General features: G+C 39.2%; 1 protein-coding gene across 3 annotated transcripts in view; it reads right to left on the reverse strand.

The window, feature by feature from the left end:
* The window catches only part of LOC124540050, a 103,355-nt gene that overhangs the window by 37,502 nt on the left and 47,462 nt on the right, over nt 1-18,391 (reverse strand). For all 3 annotated transcript variants that reach the window (XM_047117454.1, XM_047117453.1, XM_047117455.1), the window contains exons 2-4: nt 5,135-5,342; nt 4,090-4,277; nt 3,574-3,669 (exon numbers count right to left, since the gene is read on the reverse strand). In XM_047117454.1, the coding sequence (XP_046973410.1) occupies nt 3,574-3,669; nt 4,090-4,277; nt 5,135-5,306 (456 nt within the window). In that variant the 5' untranslated portion in view covers nt 5,307-5,342. The remainder of the gene's footprint in view (nt 1-3,573; nt 3,670-4,089; nt 4,278-5,134; nt 5,343-18,391) is intronic.

Genomic DNA, 18,391 nt, shown 5'->3' on the forward strand with positions numbered 1-18,391 from the left:
ACTGATGATGATGATTAAAATAGAAAATCATTCTTAACAATAAATTGATTTATTGTCCATATAAACTTTTAATGTAATCATTTTTAAGTTTCTATTTGTTTTTTTTTTTAATTATTAAGTACTAGATAAGTTTTATATTACAAATATTTCAATTATATGCTCAGCGGTTCATTATTTATTTACGTACAGAGAGAACATATTATTTAGCCAAAGTCACGTGCCATGAGCACGCACGACATCGGAGATTGATTGCACGGTCGAAAGGAATTTAATTTAAGAAAAAAAAAACAAATGCAAAGGACAAAAAATAACGACACGACAAAGATTCGAAATTGACGTTTTGGTCATTTTGAGTTTTGGCGCGTTTTGATTGGTGACATATTATTTTTGGATCCTCATCAATCTCCAACTATCATCATCATCATCTGTGGCTGGCTGGCTCATCATCAGGCCGTAGGCCTCTCCAAATGCACGCCACTGTGGTCTTTCTATTTTTCTATGTTATACCTATTGTGTATATTTTTAATGTAATTTCACGACCTCCGTGGTCTAGTATTATGTACACCGGTTTCATAGGTTTTCGGCCGAGTAGATGTAGAAAAAGATCATTAGTTTTCTACGTTGTCTTGGGTCTGGGTGTTTGTGGTGCCGTCGTTACTTCTGATTTTCCATAACACAAGCGCTTTAGCTACTTGCATTGGGATCAGAATAATATTTGTGATGTTGTTATATTAATATTTTTTATTAATAATTGTTGAAGCAAATTATTGCCCTTATTTAAATAGGGCGACTGGTTGCGAAAGGCGGAGAACCGAGGGTGCCTCAGGGGAAAGGCCTTGACCAGAAGGGATTACGATTGATTAATAATGATTATGATGATAAATGGGCTGATATCTTAATAATTATAAATGAATAAATCCGTTATGGTACAAACAAAATATTTTAGGAAGCTGGATAAAGGATAACCACAGACAGGGCCGAAATACCCTGTGCATGTACATATATCATCAGTGGAAAGCGTTAAGAAACGATTAAGCGTTAAATTGAAACTAAACTTTAAAGTTAATTTCCAAAAAGCACCACTACGGCGCCTGAGCAGTTCTTCCTTTCCACTGATGATATAATATAGACTTACACAAACAAAACAAATTCTTTCGAAACTTTAAGATATATAAAATTCGCATAATGTATCGTAAATAAACTGTACAGTAACGTATATTCTTAATGCTTTTTGCATCAATACCATGTACCGTAATAAATTAAAAAAAAAAACGCCGGACGTCTACCACGGAGGTTTAGTTTTACTTTTTGGCGCGAAGTTGTAAGTGCTCCGGATGTACAATTTCTGAGTCATTGTGACTTTGTTTTAGTTAGGTTTGTTTTATTTAATATTATTTATTTAAAATAATTAACGTAATTGTTGATCGTTTGAGGATAAAGTCTGATTGTTATTCGTCGTTTTTAAAAAAAGTCGTTTTACTTCCGTTCCGTATATAATATTAATAAACACATATGATAGATACAATATAATAATAAAACTTGTTCATACATTATACAATTGTAGTATATAATCAATATTTCTACAACCTATATGTTAAATCGCAATCTATAATAATTTTATAAATGCGAAAACAACTCTATGTGTCAAACTGTCAGTCTGTCTTTTAAGTCCAAAGTATAACAAAGCTATTTAACCCTTAATGTTTATGTTGTTTTAGATGAATAATTAACAAGGAAATTACTACGAATATGCTAATCTTCAAAATTTAATTGAGTTTGTTTCCTCAACTGTAACAATCAATCTCTTTCGTGTCTTCTCCATCCTACGTGACATTGTCGAAATAATCTGCCCTGTCGGCACAACTAAAAGCCAAGAATTGAATTGAATAACATAGCTTACTTTTTTCATCAACACCTGACAAACAACCTCTAAAACACGAGCAAGGATGACGACACATAGTAAGAAAGTAAAAAAAAAAGTCAAAAACTTGAGATCAATATTAAAAAAATAAATACTAAAAAAAATACAACTAATGACATCTAGCTTTCATTGTATAAACCTCTAACGTCAAAGGACGATAACGTCAATAAATGACAACTAGTTCCGCTAAACGATAACAGATGGCGCTGATTACACATCCGATCAAATACATATAAATGATATCCTATTAATTAAACCCCGTACCTATCGTATTTCCTTTGACGTCAATTTATTATCTTTTAATCCAATGATCATAGCATTCCGTTTATCTAGACGTTATCGTTTTTGTTGATTAATGTTATTATGGTAGCTGCTGTTTCTTCTATGTAATCATGACATAGTATAAAACGAAGTCGATTACCGTTGTTGGCCTTATGTATGTTTAGATCTTTAAAATTAAACATCGGATTTTGATGTGGGTTTTCAGTAGAGCTGAGATGGTTAGAACTCGTGCATCTTAACCGATGATTGCGGGTTCAAACCCAGGCAAGCACCACTGTATGTGTGTACTTAATTTGTGTTTAAAAAAATCATCTCGTGCTCAGCGGTGAAGGAAAACATCGTGAGGAAACCTGCATGTGTCAAATTTCATAAAAATTATGTCTCATGTGTATTCCACCAACCCGCATTGGAACAGCGTGGTGGAATATGTTCCAACTACTCTCCTTAATGTTAGGAGATCTTAGCCCAGCAGTGGGAAATTTACAGGCTGTTACGTTACTTACTACTACTACTACTTTCAGTAGATAGATTGATACAAGACGAAGGTTTATATATATAATACATATAGTGATAATCTTGACAGCAAAATAAAATTGAATTATTCTTTTTTTCTAATTTGTTTTTTTTTTTTGAATGCACACATAGACATTCGAACTGATCGTATGTGTGTTTTTTTTTATGGTATTGGTTGGCGGACGAGCATATGGGCCACCTGATGGTAAGTGGTCACCATCGCCCATAGACATTAACGCTGTAAGAATTATTAACTATTCCTTACATCGTCAATGTGCCACCAACCTTGGGAACTAAGATGTTATGTCCCTTGTGAATCCCTTGTGTCATGGGATTCCACAACCCATAGTATCCATAAAAGTGAAAGTATAGGTTTCCCTTAGGATTTAGTGAACATGGTTTCTCTGCCTTGGGAACAGTCACCTTCGTCCAAATCTGTCAGGACAGTTACCAATAACATTAATCGTTTGATTTTAATTGCTACATTGGATTAAGAGGGGATTGCCTTCAAATTGAATTAGCGTTGTTTTAATTAATTTAATTACAATTCTTTGTTGGCTGGCGTTAATATATATTACTTAGATATCTTCCTGCAAATTCTTCGAGCTACTGATTATAAGACTACATGAATAAAGAATATTTTGATAACCAAAAATTTTGAATGGAATTTATTTTAATTCCTAACTGTAATATTTAAACAAAACCTTACGAAATCATATCAAAATATATTTTTTGTCGACATGTGATAAGTACTTAAACGAGTGTCAGAAAATTCCTGAAAGAAATAAGGTATCCTAGGAAGCCGCCTTCTAACCTGCAATATCCTGTGCAATAAAGTCTACAAATAAATAACTTACCTCTGCCCAGAAGCAGACGATGAGTGATGATCCAGACATCATCAGAGGGTAGTATGCTGACAGTAGGCTTGTCGCCCAGCCTTCTTGGAATGCAGACTGGGGACAAAAATGTTTTACATTTTTACACAGACCTTTTCTGGCTTGTAGTAAGATAGTAAGGGATTGCTCTTACTAAGCCTGATTTTGTCGGTGGACTAAATGTACCAGGTCACCAGTAAATGGTCACCACCGCCTAAAAATATTAAGCCTTACGTATTTAACCTTGGAAACTAAGCCCCTTATGCCTTTATTTAATCTTGCTCACTAACCCATCAAATTGGAACACAGCGTTACTAAGTATTACTGTTTGGTGGTAGAATACCTGAGGTGTGGGTGATACCTACCCAAACGGACGAAGAAAAAACAAGTTGTGCTTGGCGCAATGGCACCCTATGGCACCCTGTAATCCTCATATACTAGATCAACATGTAGGCTGATTACAAAGGTCCCTTAAATACAAGAATAATATAAACTCACCGGAGAAACAAAATACGCGCCGCGGATCAGAGACGCGAGGAATGCGACCAGATACAGCATCTTCTGAGTCGTAACCTTGCAGGCCCTCAGGAATGTGGGCGCCTTCAGTCGCCTGTACTCGGTGACCACGCATATCGTGAGCTGCACTGCACAGACGAACGCGACCAGGAGGAACACGCCCCCGATGCCTGCAACGAGAAACAGCCTGTAAATTCCCACTGCTGGGCTAAAGGCCTCCTCTCCTTTTTGAAGAGAAGGTTTGGAACATATTCCACCACGCTGTTCCAATGCGGGTTGGAATACACATGTGGCAGAATTTCTATGAAATTTATCACATGCAGGTTACCTCACGATGTTTTCCTAACCGCTGAGCTCGAGATGAATTATGAAGACAAATTAAGCACATGAATCAGCGGTGCTTGCCTGGGTTTGAACCCGCAATCATCGGTTAAGATGCACGCGTTCTAATCACTGGACCATCTCGACTCGACGTTTTACCATTCGTTGGTTAGTAAAAGACAATGGTGGTAAGAAAAGGACACAGTCTTTAAACGTCCCACTACTGGGCTAAGGCCTCCTCTCCATTTGAGGACAAGTTTTGGAGCTTATTATTGATACACATGTGACTTTCATTCAAATCCATAATGAAGGTTTCCTCGTGTTATCCTTCATCGCTGATCACGAGATGAATTACAAACACAAGTGGTGATAGCTTTACATATAATTCAACATAGTAACATAGAGAATCAAAGTGCTTTGATAAGCCCACTTGATTTTCATTTGGTTCTGATTTCGTATTTTAATCCTATTGCCTTCCGAACTCTAGATAGGAATCATCAGAAATAAAACTAGTTTTAACGGATTTGAATCGCGTATATTAATTATTTATGTTAAAAATTAAAAATAATATACACGATTCAAATCCCTTAAAACTAGTTTTATTTCAATGTGTAATAATCGCGAAAATTGAAGACAACATTAGGAATCATCAGTCTCTCTCATCATCTTAGAAGAAAAATCACTCCAATTCTGAAGAGGTACTTACAAGCATGGTAAGGCAGGTTCGGTCCAGCGCACTCATCACCCGAGTACCGTATCTCGCAGAGGCAGGTGCCGTTCAAGCAGTCCCCGCGCCCGCTGCAGCCGAGCGCGCAGCCAGCTCCACGAGCCGCCGCCGACATCACTGCGTCAGCGTAGTACGCTAATAACGAACGCATCTTAACACTAGCGACGGTGACCGCCGCTGGTTGTAGCTGAAAAAGAAAAGAAAAATCCTGTTATTTACTTGTCTGAATCTTTATCATTACAACAACAACAGCAACAGACTGTAAATTTCCCACTGCTGGGCTAAGGCCTGTTCTCCCTTTAAGGAGGTTTGGAACATATTCCACAACGCTGCGCTGTTCCAATGCGGCCTAGTCGAATACACATGTGGCAGAATTTCAATGAAATTTGACACATGTAGATTTCCTCGATTTAAGTATGTTAAGATGTACGCGTTCGAACTACTGGGCAATCTCGGCTTATTATAATATCAGTATAAAACAAAGTTGCATGCCGCTGTGTATCCCTATGTAAACTCAGATCTTTAAAATTATAGATAGATAGATTGAATTGCCCTCATGAGAATACGTTATCGTCTGTGAGAACGCAGCTTTAGAGCCAATTATAAATTAGGCCACACATCTGTCGTACATTTTGAAGTGGCCGGTTCAATACTTCATTAAAACCTATTACAATGTTTACGTTTTTTCCGATCTGATGTAACTACATGTGATCATTAACTTGTCAAACGGAGTCGCGCGTCACAAAACGTTTTCAAACAAAGAAACGATAACACTTATATTATAAAAATTACTGATTTGCTCTCGCATTAGGTATTTTTTTAATAATAATAATAAATATGAGACAACATCACATACATTACTCCGATCCCAATGTAAGTAGCTGAAGCACTTGTGTTATGGAAATCAGAAGTAACGACGGTACCACAAACACCCAGACCCAAGACAACATAGAAAACTAATGGTAATCTACATCGACTCGGCCGGGAATCGAACCCGGGACCTCAGAGTGGCGTACCCATGAAAACCGGTGTACACACCACTCGACCATGGAGGTCGTCAAACTACTGGGTTTACTTAAAAATACTTCAAAATTATTTTTAGGCTTGCTACGTACCAATTACACATGAACACTATTTGACCTTATATTTATATTTTTTTATTTCTGACATGTTTAACAATTGTCGTTCTATTTCAACTTATTTACACAAAACCCCTTAAAATATATACACCTAAATCTCCTTTATATATCCCTCTGTCTATTAATGAAAACCGCATGAAAATCCGTTCATTGGTTTTGGAGCTTATTGCGAACATATAGATACACAGACGCGGGCGGAGGGCTTTGTTTTATAACATGTATTGATAAAGTATCACTAGAACACTATTGATTCTCTGTAACTAAATAGCATAACTATAGTCACGGCTGATAAAAACTACAATTAGAATGGAAAATTAGTATAGTAGTATATCATTTTTCTATTGTATTTATCTTTGACGTAGTTCGAGTTTAACGATATAACATTGTATGAGCTTGTTTTTGCTCGCATCGTTTAGCTGATTAAGATGGACATTATATCTAGTAACAGGCAAGTTTCTGATATGGTAAGTACCTTAACCCAATCACAAAAACAAACAAACACTAACGAGTAAATTGTATATTTCAAGTACAACTTTCGTTACACAGTTCAATTTTTTTTGTGATGTAGGTGGACGAGCAAATGGACCACCTGATGGCAAAAAGTCTCCTCTGCCCATAGACAATGGCTCTGTAAGAAATATAAACCATTCCTTACATCGCTAATGCGCCACTGACCTTCGAAACTAATGTCCCTTTATTGATATTATGTCCGTTTTGACTGTAGTTACTCTGACTCACTCCCCCTTTAACCACTGCTGTTTGGCGGTAGAAAATCTGAGAAGTGGATGGTACCTACTAAAACGAGCACAAAGCCCTACCACCAAAAGAGCACTTTTATAGTGGAACACATCAAACCTTTCTTCGCATCAGTCACTTGGTCCATACAAAATGTATGGTCCATACAAATGAATGGTTTTGGTTAGTTTTAGTTTAGCGAGATGACTTAGTATATCCCAAATACCTATCTATTTGGGATATACTAAGTCATCTCGCTAAACTACCTCTAATATTTTTTTATCTGCTAAGATACGACAATTACTCGTAATTTTATATTACGATTCAAAGCATTTAAGCTGATTATCATTCGCATTATTAACGATATTTACGCCAGGAAAATAATTAATTCACTTCGGATTCCATAAAAACTTAATGGAATATTATGATTATAGAATAATATATTCTAGTCCAAGAGTTTCACAGACACCGGAAATCCGAGTCGAGCGGAAATACAAACGATTTCAGGGCCACGATTGCGATTTATATGGTAATTAAGCAAATGTCGCCGAATCGTGTCGCTAAAAACTGGTTATCAGGTATTATTATAAAATAATAATAGATAGACAAATACATCGTCCTTAGATTTTAGAACGAAATAAATCAGAATACCCTATTTTTTTTGTTTTGTTCAGTCTCGTGAACAAGGCATTCGTAGATAATGTCGAAATACTGAGCTCCATCAAATAAAATTAAAAAATCATCCAGTATCCCGTTCTTAATAGCTGTCATAATATACTAAAGTATCATTTAGAACACGAAAGGAGACATGTCCATACTATTAGTATAGATGAACGGTATCATGTTGAATTGATCACGTGGAGCGAAGAGTTACACTGGATATCGCTGGTATTTTCATGTATATTAGAATCCCATGAGTCTCTCACACGCCCATACACTTTGAAAAACAAAACAACAAACAACAGCCTGTAAATTCCCACTGCTGGGCTAAAGGCCTCCTCTCCCATTAAGGAGAAGGTTTGGAACATATTCCACCACGCTGTTCCAATGCGGGTTGGTGGAATACACATGTGGCAGAATTTCTACGAAATTTGTCACATGCAGGTTTCCTCACGATGTTTTCCTTCACCGCTGAGCTCGAGATGAATTATAAAGACAAATTAAGCACATGAATCAGCGGTGCTTGCCTGGGTTTGAACCCGCAATCATAGGTTAAGATGCACGCGTTCTAACCACTGGGCCATTTCTGCTCACACTTTGAAAGTTTCTCAGAAATTAATGTACTACAGCGCTATCTAGCAGTGAGTTACGATAAATTCAAAAATATTAAACATAGCTTTACTTGCGTTCTCTTTTCAAATTATTTTTAATTACTTGATATTTCATTCATCAACGCCTTATACTTTGATATGGGTTAATCAATCCTTGAAATCTTTAATTGATAATTCTTTAATATATTTTTATATGTCATATATATTACGTACTGTTTGTTTTTACAAAATATCTGAAGACGTTTTAGGTGATTGATACGTTTTAAACTCAAAGAGATGTATGTTCCATTTATATCTATTTATATATAAATTCTATGAAAATTTATTTAAAATTGAGAGGTCAGATATTAAGCGTTAAAACTAAACTGTACTTCGTTGCAGTTCAAGGTACCTTCATAGGAAATTGCATCAGATTCGGTTCAATGGTTTGGCCCTTAAAAAACTCACAAACAGACAGAGTATCAGTAAAGATGTACGTAGTGCAGATGTACACGTGTACTTAGATGCTCATTGTTTTAAAACATGCGTCATCAGCAATCGTTTTATTTATGAACTACTAACTATTTAACTAACTCTTCCCCCGACTTCGTATTATTTTCATTTCAAATGAAATTTTATATATAATTTTAAAATAAAAGTAGCCTAAGTTACTCCTTATTGCATCAGTTATCTGGCAGTGAAAATGCCGTCAAAATCGGTCAAGTCGCTCCAGAGGTTAGCCGTAACAAACAGACAAAAATTGTAAAAAATGTGACTTGTATTTGATATGCATGTATACTTATACGATAAATGATACATGTACCGTATATACATACATATTGCATTTAGTAAAAAACGGTTATTTTAATATTACAAATAGACACTCGTGTACAGATAAGAATTGAAAAGTTGCAACCGATAAAATTTTCATGTACACACACACACACATTCAATATGCAACAACTGGCAGCTTAAATGAACAGTTTGGGGGTGGTCGGGATCCGATTGTGGCTATGGAGCTGATCATGAATAAATTAATTAAATCTTCCATCTATTTTAGAAATTATATAGATAGATAATACCTAAACAAAGCCACAACAACAAAAACATATCAAACTCACACGATCATATTTAGTTAAAAATAAAGTATCACAACTTTATGTGCACTTAAATTTTCATCTTATACTAAAGTCATAAAGTTCAAAGTGGAATAAATAAAAATATATTATATAATAGAGATCGTATGACACACAACACGTGTCTCGTCTTAAAAAGAAATATGAGCTACGATCTAGTCGCGCAAAAGAGGTTTTGCTCGTTTTTAAAACGCAAAAAACAGATAAGATAAATATGAAAAGATAAGACAAATATTACTAGAAAAAAACAAAAAACAATTACCGTTTTATTATAGTAAAAAACCTCATTTACACTCAATAACAAAAACGTTTTAAATTCAAAGTAAAAGTTATACTCTGAGGTATTTGTTAGTGAATTTATATAAAAGCTTGTAAAATTAAGAAAATTCTATTAATATTATCAATTAAACTGGACTGCATTTGTCATTGATGATTGCCAAATGCTCCACCTGAAGGTCATTGGTCACCAACGTTTGTAGACATTGGCAGTTTTAGAAATATTAACCAATCACCAATCACCAATGCGCTATCAACCTTGGAAGTAAAATGTTACATCTCTAGTCCTTAGAAATGGGTGCATTTGCAAATATTGCTGTTTAACGTTATCTGTGGGTTCAAGCCCAGGCTAGCACGACTTAATTTTCATGTGCTCATTACTGCTTATTGCTTGCTGTTGTTGTTGTTGTTTGTACAATTTAGAAAATTCTAGAAGTTCAATTTTTCACTGTAATAAAAATTCTATGTTCGTTCTTCAATCTAAAATGTATATGTAAACCCTTATTGTACCACAAATATACATCTACTCCCGTCCCTTGATCTCTTCGCAGTTATTTATGCAACAGGGGTCGTTGCACTTTCTATGTCTAAAATTACCTTCACGAGATACCGAGCGAACAACGCCGGACTCTTGACACGAAATACGGTACTCATCAAATCGATTTTACTATTTGAATCGCCATTCATGAGATTAAATTGAATGTAAATCTACTGCTAATTCCGATTCTAGTGAGAAGTATTAGTGTAAACCAAAACCTCTCACTTAAGTGATTAAGATTACTAATAAACATTGTATGGAGACTGCACTTGACATCATTATTATTGATTTAATTATTTGTTATGAGTTCAGTAATTTTTTCATCAAATTCCATTTCCGCATATTAAGCATCTTCAAGGTCCAAGGGACTGTAATTGTATACAAACGATCATAGAACCAGTAAACTAAACAACATAAGAAATTAAAAGGTACCTAATTTGTATTCTCATGCTTGTTCTGTTGGCTGTACCTGACCTCTTAACCGTCCCGACAAATAATCAAAATATAATTTATTCCAGTAGACTTTTACAAGCACTTTTGAATCGACATTTTACAACACTATACTAAGGGCATGAAACTAAACAGTTCTTCTTTTACTCTGGTAAATAATACCCTATTCTGTCTAAAAGTCATTCGTATGTTTTTGCTGACCTTACTCTTAGTAAGCACACACTAAGACATTCTGTAAGCACGAGCATTACTCACACTAATGCAAGATTTTAATTCAATCTTGAGAGTCGCCTTTGTGAGTGAATAGATTTATCCTAATAAGATAATTTAACAGCCTTCTATTGCCTTCTTTATCTTCGAATGTCAAACTTACTTTTTTAATTTCATTGATTTCTTTAGTACTGAAGAATAGTAATTAATTATTCATTGAGTCGATGGACTAGTTACGATTAATCGTTCGAAATAGGATGAACGTAAACGACCCAATGTGTTCTAATTTGCAGTAACACATGCTATTAAAAAGCAATCACGACGTTGGCATACATTCAAGCAATTATCATACTTAACATACGCCAAATTAATAATAAAATCTGAAATGAACCAACTACTCAAGATATTCACGAATGGTCAAAGAGGACTGCTTTTGTTGCTTTATTCATATTCAGCGATTGCCACAAAGGTTCTCACTGGATTCAAAGAATTTGCATTCATTTTTTTGATATTGGTACCTAACTATGCCGCTAGTTGTTGAAACACATTGGGCCATTTGTCAAAGGCTTAACTACATTCATATTGTCAAACCAGGTGAGACCCTTTTGGTGGTAGTTAAGTGGTCACCTCCTCCCATAAACAATAGCGCTGTAATAAATAGTAATCTTTCATTACATCGCAAATCACCCCCACCATTGAGAACTAAGTTGTTATGTCCTTTGTGCCCGTAGTTACACTGATATTAATTCGATTAATAGGAATACTGACTGTTTTTATATTCTAGTTTTAGGGGTGAGTGAGTCAGTGATACTTATTCATAAACTACCACCCTGGGTTTCGCACGGGTACAATACTGATACTAAATTTACTACAGAATTTGTATATTAACTAATTAATTTCTAAAATTATCAATTTTTGTTACTTATATCGTTCACGTATTTTGAAACAAAAACCTTCCTCCCGAACTCTATCTGTTAAAAAAACCGCATCAAAATCCGTTGCGTAATTTTTAAGATCTAAGCATACATAGGGACAGACAGCGGGAAGCGACTCTGTTTTATACTATGTAATGATAAATACACTCCAGTCCAAGTATGGACAGTTACAAGGTGAGATCTAATATAAATATATTATTGATTGAATCGACAAAATAAAAACTCCTTTTTCGTCTTTATGACTTACCAAATAGACTATGTGGTTATTTCTAAACGATATTTTACGAAAACTTAAATGAGCTTTTTGATGCTAAAACTTTAAGTAAATAATAAATAAGTACATTTAAGTACCCAATCGTTCAATTCAACCAAGTAAAAGAAATAATAATTTTGTTCGTTACATATTTATAGAAAAGGACATGAGGTATCTTCTATCTCACTCACACGCAAAGACTCGGACGAAAATTAGTAAGTAATTAATATGAAATTAGCGTATATTGATTTCTAGGTGTGATATATAAAAATTTAAGTGTACGTCACTTATATACTCTGTAATTAAAATGGTGGAAAAGTGTATATAAAATTCTGGCTTTCTTGTCCATACTTCTCGGAAGAATCTACTTTATGAAATGGTGCTTTTATGAGCATATTTGAACAAAGAATTGATCTTTTATAATAGGTTGGGGAAAAAGTTTCTTCGTATTTTATATGAAAATTCAAAAAGTTTTTTTTATAGTTTATTTACATTTGACTAAAGTATGTAGGTGCCATTTTATTCCATAACTTTTTGCCATCTTGTTGGTAGTGACATGATCCCATTGCTGTAAAAATTTTGGGGCTTCTGATCGAAAAACTGCGACAAGTGGTTTTGACAGTCCTCTCGTGATGTTAACCTGACACTGCCTAAGGAATTCTGCAGAGACCGAAACAGATGAAAATCTGAAGGTGCAAGGTCAGGACTATACGGCAGATGCATTAATACCTCCCAGCCAAACTCTCGTAATTTTTGTTGAGTGGCTAAAGATGTGTGAGGTCTAGCGTTGTCATGGTAAAAAACCACACCCCTTCTGTTGATCAATTCTGGCCGCTTTCTCTCAATTTCTTGCTTCAATCTCATCAATTGTTCGCAATACAGTTCTGAATCGATGGTCCTGCCGGGCGGTAACAGCTCATAATGAATGATGCTCTTCCAATCCCACCTTACACACAGCATTACCTTGTTGCGAGTTAATCCGGGTTTTGCCACAGTCTGTGAAGCTTGACCAGCCTTTGGCCACGATCTTTTTCGCACGTTCTTGTCGTATGTGATCCACTTTTCATTACCAGTTATCAGCTTCTTCAAAAATGGTTCGGTTTAATTACGTCGTAATAAAGAATCACAAATGAGTACACGGTTCATTAGGTTTCATTCAGTGAGTTTATGAGGCACCCATATATCGAGCTTTTTTGTGTACCCAGCTTTATTGAAATGAGTCAAAACTGTTTTGTGGTCAATTGCCAGTTCTTCAGCTACATTGTAACTACTAATATGCCGATCTTGCTCCACTTTTTCAAAAATGGCATCAATTTTGTCCGTAACAGGGCGACCAGAGCGAGATGCATCTTTGATATCAAAATTTCCGGCTTAAAAAAGGCTTAAACCAAACTTGCGCTACTCTCACAGATACTGCATTAGGTCCATAAACATCACAAATTTTTTTCGCGGCTTGAGTTGCATTTTTAGCTTTTTTTATAGTAAAATTTTAAAATGTATCGAATTTCTTCTTTAGATTCACTCATTTTAACAACAACAAAAACAAATGAAAATCACACAAATTCCTATTTTGAATTTGGAAGTGCCTTCTTTAAAATTAAAACTTTTTAATGATACCAAAACCAGCCAGATACAAAGTGTATAGCCAAAGAGATTTTATTACAAGTTCATACATACTATATGCGAAAAGACTTTTTCCCCAACCTAATATTTGTCAAATCAGTAATACTCAAACACCCAAACTAATAAGTACGTAAATAGATTTTAAAAATGGACTTATTTTGTTTCGTTCGAATACATCTATGCCAAAATAATTTTCATCGTTCAGTCCAAACTACGGCCTACGGTTACTTACGTAGGCGTTGTTGAAAGCATATTGGCAGATTCAGGGTGATATTGGTAACGATGACAAGTCATAGGAGTCGTCTACAAAGTCAAACGTAACTATTTATAACGACTACCCTTACTTGGAAAAAGTAGTATATTAATGTACACCGCTAGAGGAAGGTTACTTTTTAGATACAACACTTCAGGCCGTATTCTACTATGCTTTCTCAATTAAAGTTGGATGTCACCGTACATGCAAGAGACTTTTTCCTCATGAAGAACTCCTTCTTTTATATACAAACAAATAAGTAAATATTGGACACATGCATTACTCCGATTCCAATGTAAGTAAAACAATGTAAGTACAACATAGAAAACGAATGAACTTTATCTACATCGACTCGACCGGGAATCGAATCCGAGACCTCGGAGAGACGTACCCATGACAAGCGGTGTACACACCACTCGAGCACGGAGGTTAAACCTTTACGTCATCTGTATTGAGTATTGACAATCATTTTTATTTATATTAATTTCCTTATTTAGAAAAAAATGCGCTTAGAATGTGTACAGCAATCACAAGATAGATATCGAGCTAACCAGTTCTTTTTAAACAATTTAAAAAAGATCCAATTGATCGATTTCGGCCAAGACAAAGACCAGCCAGCTTTATTCACAGGACCACCGCCATTCCAAATTTTCCGAAGCAGGTCAGAACCATTCGATTAGAGAATGGATATATCGTTCACCTATTAATATTGGAAACCTACACATTAGAAATTATTACATAGTATAAAACAATGTCGCTATCTCTGTCCCTATGTATGCTTAAATCTTTAAAACTACGCAACGGATTTTGATGCGGTTCTTTTAATTGATAGAGTGATTCGAGAGGAAGCGTTTTGTATATAATACATAGACAATATAGTTAAAAAAATATTATATTATATATTGTATAGATATTGTAAATAAACAAATTCTGCAGTACTATTTAGCAGCTTTGCACACGAGCGAAGACGGGGCGGGTCTTTAGTCTAAACTAAACTCTTACATAAGTCATAAGATTATTACCAGTTCCGCTGTCAATTCCAAAAGAGCTTATACACGCCAGTCTAGTTGTAGGCGGAACTAGTCTATCGTCAGACTAGTATATATTAAAGGAAAACCCGGAACGTAGAGGTATCAACAAGAAATATTGATAAAGCTGTATATGAACATATTTCCATTAAAGCACTTTTTATTAGCTTCACTGAAGCAGTTTGTCGCTTGCTTTTAAAGTGGTCACCACCTCCACTAATAATGTATACATTATAGTAGCTCTGTATGTCTGTTGTTCTTTTACGGATAAATCGCTGAATCGATTTTGGTTTAATTTGGTATGAAGCAAGTTTGAACAGAATGGAAGGACATCCAGCGCAGAGGAGCTGGCAGGCCGGATGCGCAGTTCACTGAAGGAAGTCTGCGATGCGGCCATGCCTCGGACCCGGCGCAGAGTTCCGCGCCGACACGTATACTGGTGGTCGCCCGAAATCGCCGACCTTCGGGCGACGTGCTGTCGGGCACGGAGGGCCTACGTCCGCTGTCGAAGACGCAACGGCCTCGACACGGATTTGGAGGGACAGTTGCTGGACGCCTATCGCCAGCTGAAAAAAGAGCTGCAGCTGGCGATACGCAAGGCCAAGGAGAAGGCCAGGGAGGAACTTCTGGCGGGCCTCAATCAAGACCCGTGGGGGCGCCCGTACCGCGGTGTACGCGGGAAGTTCCGCACCCAAGGCGCCCCCGTCATCGAGACGATGCCACCGGAACTCCTCCTTCGCCTGGTTGGGGAACTCTTCCCCCATCCAGGCGAGCACGTCCCTCCGCAGATGGCGCCCCGCTCCGTGACCGAAGACCCAGTGGTTTCACCACTGATTACGGAGCGGGAGATGGAGATGGCCCTCGGTCGCTTGAGGGCCAGGAAGACGGCGCCGGGTCCGGACGGGGTTCCAGGGCGTATTCTGTGCGACGCCCTGGAATACCTAGGTGCAAGGCTTCGGGAGCTATTCGACGAGTGTCTGTGCAGCGGGCAGTTTCCGAAGCCTTGGAAAGAAGGGAAGTTGGTCCTGTTGCCGAAGGAAGGTCGGCCGTTGGATTCCCCTTCGGCATACAGGCCAATTGTGCTGCTGAACGAGACGGGAAAACTCTTCGAGAAGGTCCTCGCAGCCCGTCTCGTTCAGCACCTTGAGGAGGTCGGTCCGGGTCTCTCGGAGGCGCAGTACGGATTCAGGGCGGGCCGATCGACAGTCGACGCCCTGAATGCCCTGAAGACTCGGACGACGGAAGCGGTGGCCCGGGGGCAGGTCGTCCTGGCTGTGTCGCTTGACGTGGCGAACGCCTTCAACAGTCTCCCTTTCGAGACGATACGGGAGGCACTCCGATAGTAACCATGGGGTGCCGACCTATCTGAGGAGACTGCTGGAGGCGTACCTCCAGGACAGGGAGATCCTCTGGGCGGGAGTCGATGGGAGGATCGTCCGGCATCGAGTGGGCTGCGGCGTTCCACAGGGGTCGGTCCTCGGCCCAATTCTATGGAACGTCGGTTTCGACTGGCTCCTGCGGGCTCCCGTCCTTCCCGGGATGGGGGTGTTGTGTTATGCTGACGACACTCTCGTCACGGCGATTGGACGGGACTTCCGGGAGGCGGCTCGCCTTGCCGAAGTCGGAACGGCTCTCACCGTGGACCGCATGGGAATGCTGGGCTTGAGGGTCTCCATATCCAAAACGGAGGCCCTCCTCTTTCACGGTCCACGAAAAGGACCCCCACGAGGGGCGAGTATCACCGTCCAGGGGACGGTTATCAAGGTGCAGGCCCAGATGAAGTATCTGGGCCTGATCCTGGACGGACGATGGAGCTTCGGGCAGCATTTTGTTCATCTCGGCCCAAGGCTCATCAACGCCGCTGCCGCTCTTGGTAGCCTCCTTCCGAATGTGGGAGGGCCGGGGTCGCTATGCCGGCGTCTTTATTCCGGCGTAGTGAGGTCGATGGCGCTGTACGGTGCCCCGATCTGGATAGACGCCCTCACCGCTAAAAATCGGGCTCTGCTGCGAAAGCCGCAGAGGGTCATAGCGGTGAGAGGCATCAGAGGGTACCGTACGGTGTCGTGGACTGCGGCGACACTTCTCGCGGGCGATCCGCCCTGGGAGCTCCAGGCGGAGGTGTTCGCGGAAGTGTACCGGTTCCGGGTCGAGGCGAGGGACCGCGGCGACCGTCCAGGGTCGGCGGAGATCGGGCGGATCAGGGCTCTAGCCCAGCAAGCCCTGATCGCCCGATGGCAGGAGGATCTGGGGACTCCCACGGCGGGCCTAGCGACAGTGGAGGCGATCCGTCCCCACTTGAGTCGCTGGGTCGAGAGGAAGCACGGCACACTGTCGTATAGAATGACGCAGGTACTTACCGGACACGGATGCTTCGGTAAGTACCTGCACGGGATAGCGCGGCGGGAGGAGTCACCCTCCTGTCACGAGTGTGGTGCGCCAGTGGACACGGCGTACCACACCCTGTACGAGTGTGCTGCGTGGGGGCCCCAGAGGCACATCCTTGCGGCGACTATGGGCGGAGACCTCTCGCTACCGAGCGTTATCAACACCATGCTCGGTAGCGAGGTGTGCTGGTCAGAGATGCGCTCCTTCTGCGAAAGTGTCATGTCGCAGAAGGAAGCAGCGGAGCGGGAGCGGGAAAAAAATGCCGCCGCTGACTCGCTCCGCAGAAGACGACCGGGGAGAAGGAAAAGGCGCTACGCGCATCTTCTCCCTCCGCCTCAATAGGCGCCGTAGGGACCAGGGGGGGTCCCAGTACCCTGGGAATCCCCCCTAGCTGTTGAAGGCCCGTATAAGCGGGCCGACCGTCAGGGCGTCACGGTAGCATGCGTAAGCGATCCCGTGGCGTCCGCCGAAAGACGGAGAGGGTACCGCTGGTTTTTTAGTGGGTAAACCCGGTGTGCTTGGGCGCACTCGGCGTTCAGGGCTCCGGGGAGTCCCACACACCCCCCCACTTTCCATCACGTGGGGGAAGCGCGCAAAGCGTTTTTCCAGCGTAATAAAAAAAAAAAAAAAAAAAAAAAGAATGGAAGGACATAGGGAATTTTTCATGCTGACCAACCAAATTATAATGTACTATGTGAGTTACCCGTGGTTGCCAATATTAAAGACACCAAACAAATCATATTTTCGTAAAAAATGAAACATAAAATGTAAACTTAATAATAATAAACGTAAATAATGAAGTCACTGGCCTCTAATATACTTGGTCTTATATTGTAGGGGTACAGGGCCTGTTTAATGTATGTATCATCTATATTTAAACAACCGTATAAAAAGAGCACTTCTATTCGATTATGAAATTCAATGGGATGACAATTTGACGAGTCCGGAGGGAAGGTGCAATGTAAAGAACTTTACACACTATATGAGGTACGGGATATTTACCATATGATGAGTAAGAGAAGGTA

The sequence above is a fragment of the Vanessa cardui genome, chromosome 24 (genome assembly GCF_905220365.1).
Source record: "Vanessa cardui chromosome 24, ilVanCard2.1, whole genome shotgun sequence".
Taxonomy (NCBI): Eukaryota; Metazoa; Arthropoda; class Insecta; order Lepidoptera; family Nymphalidae; genus Vanessa; species Vanessa cardui.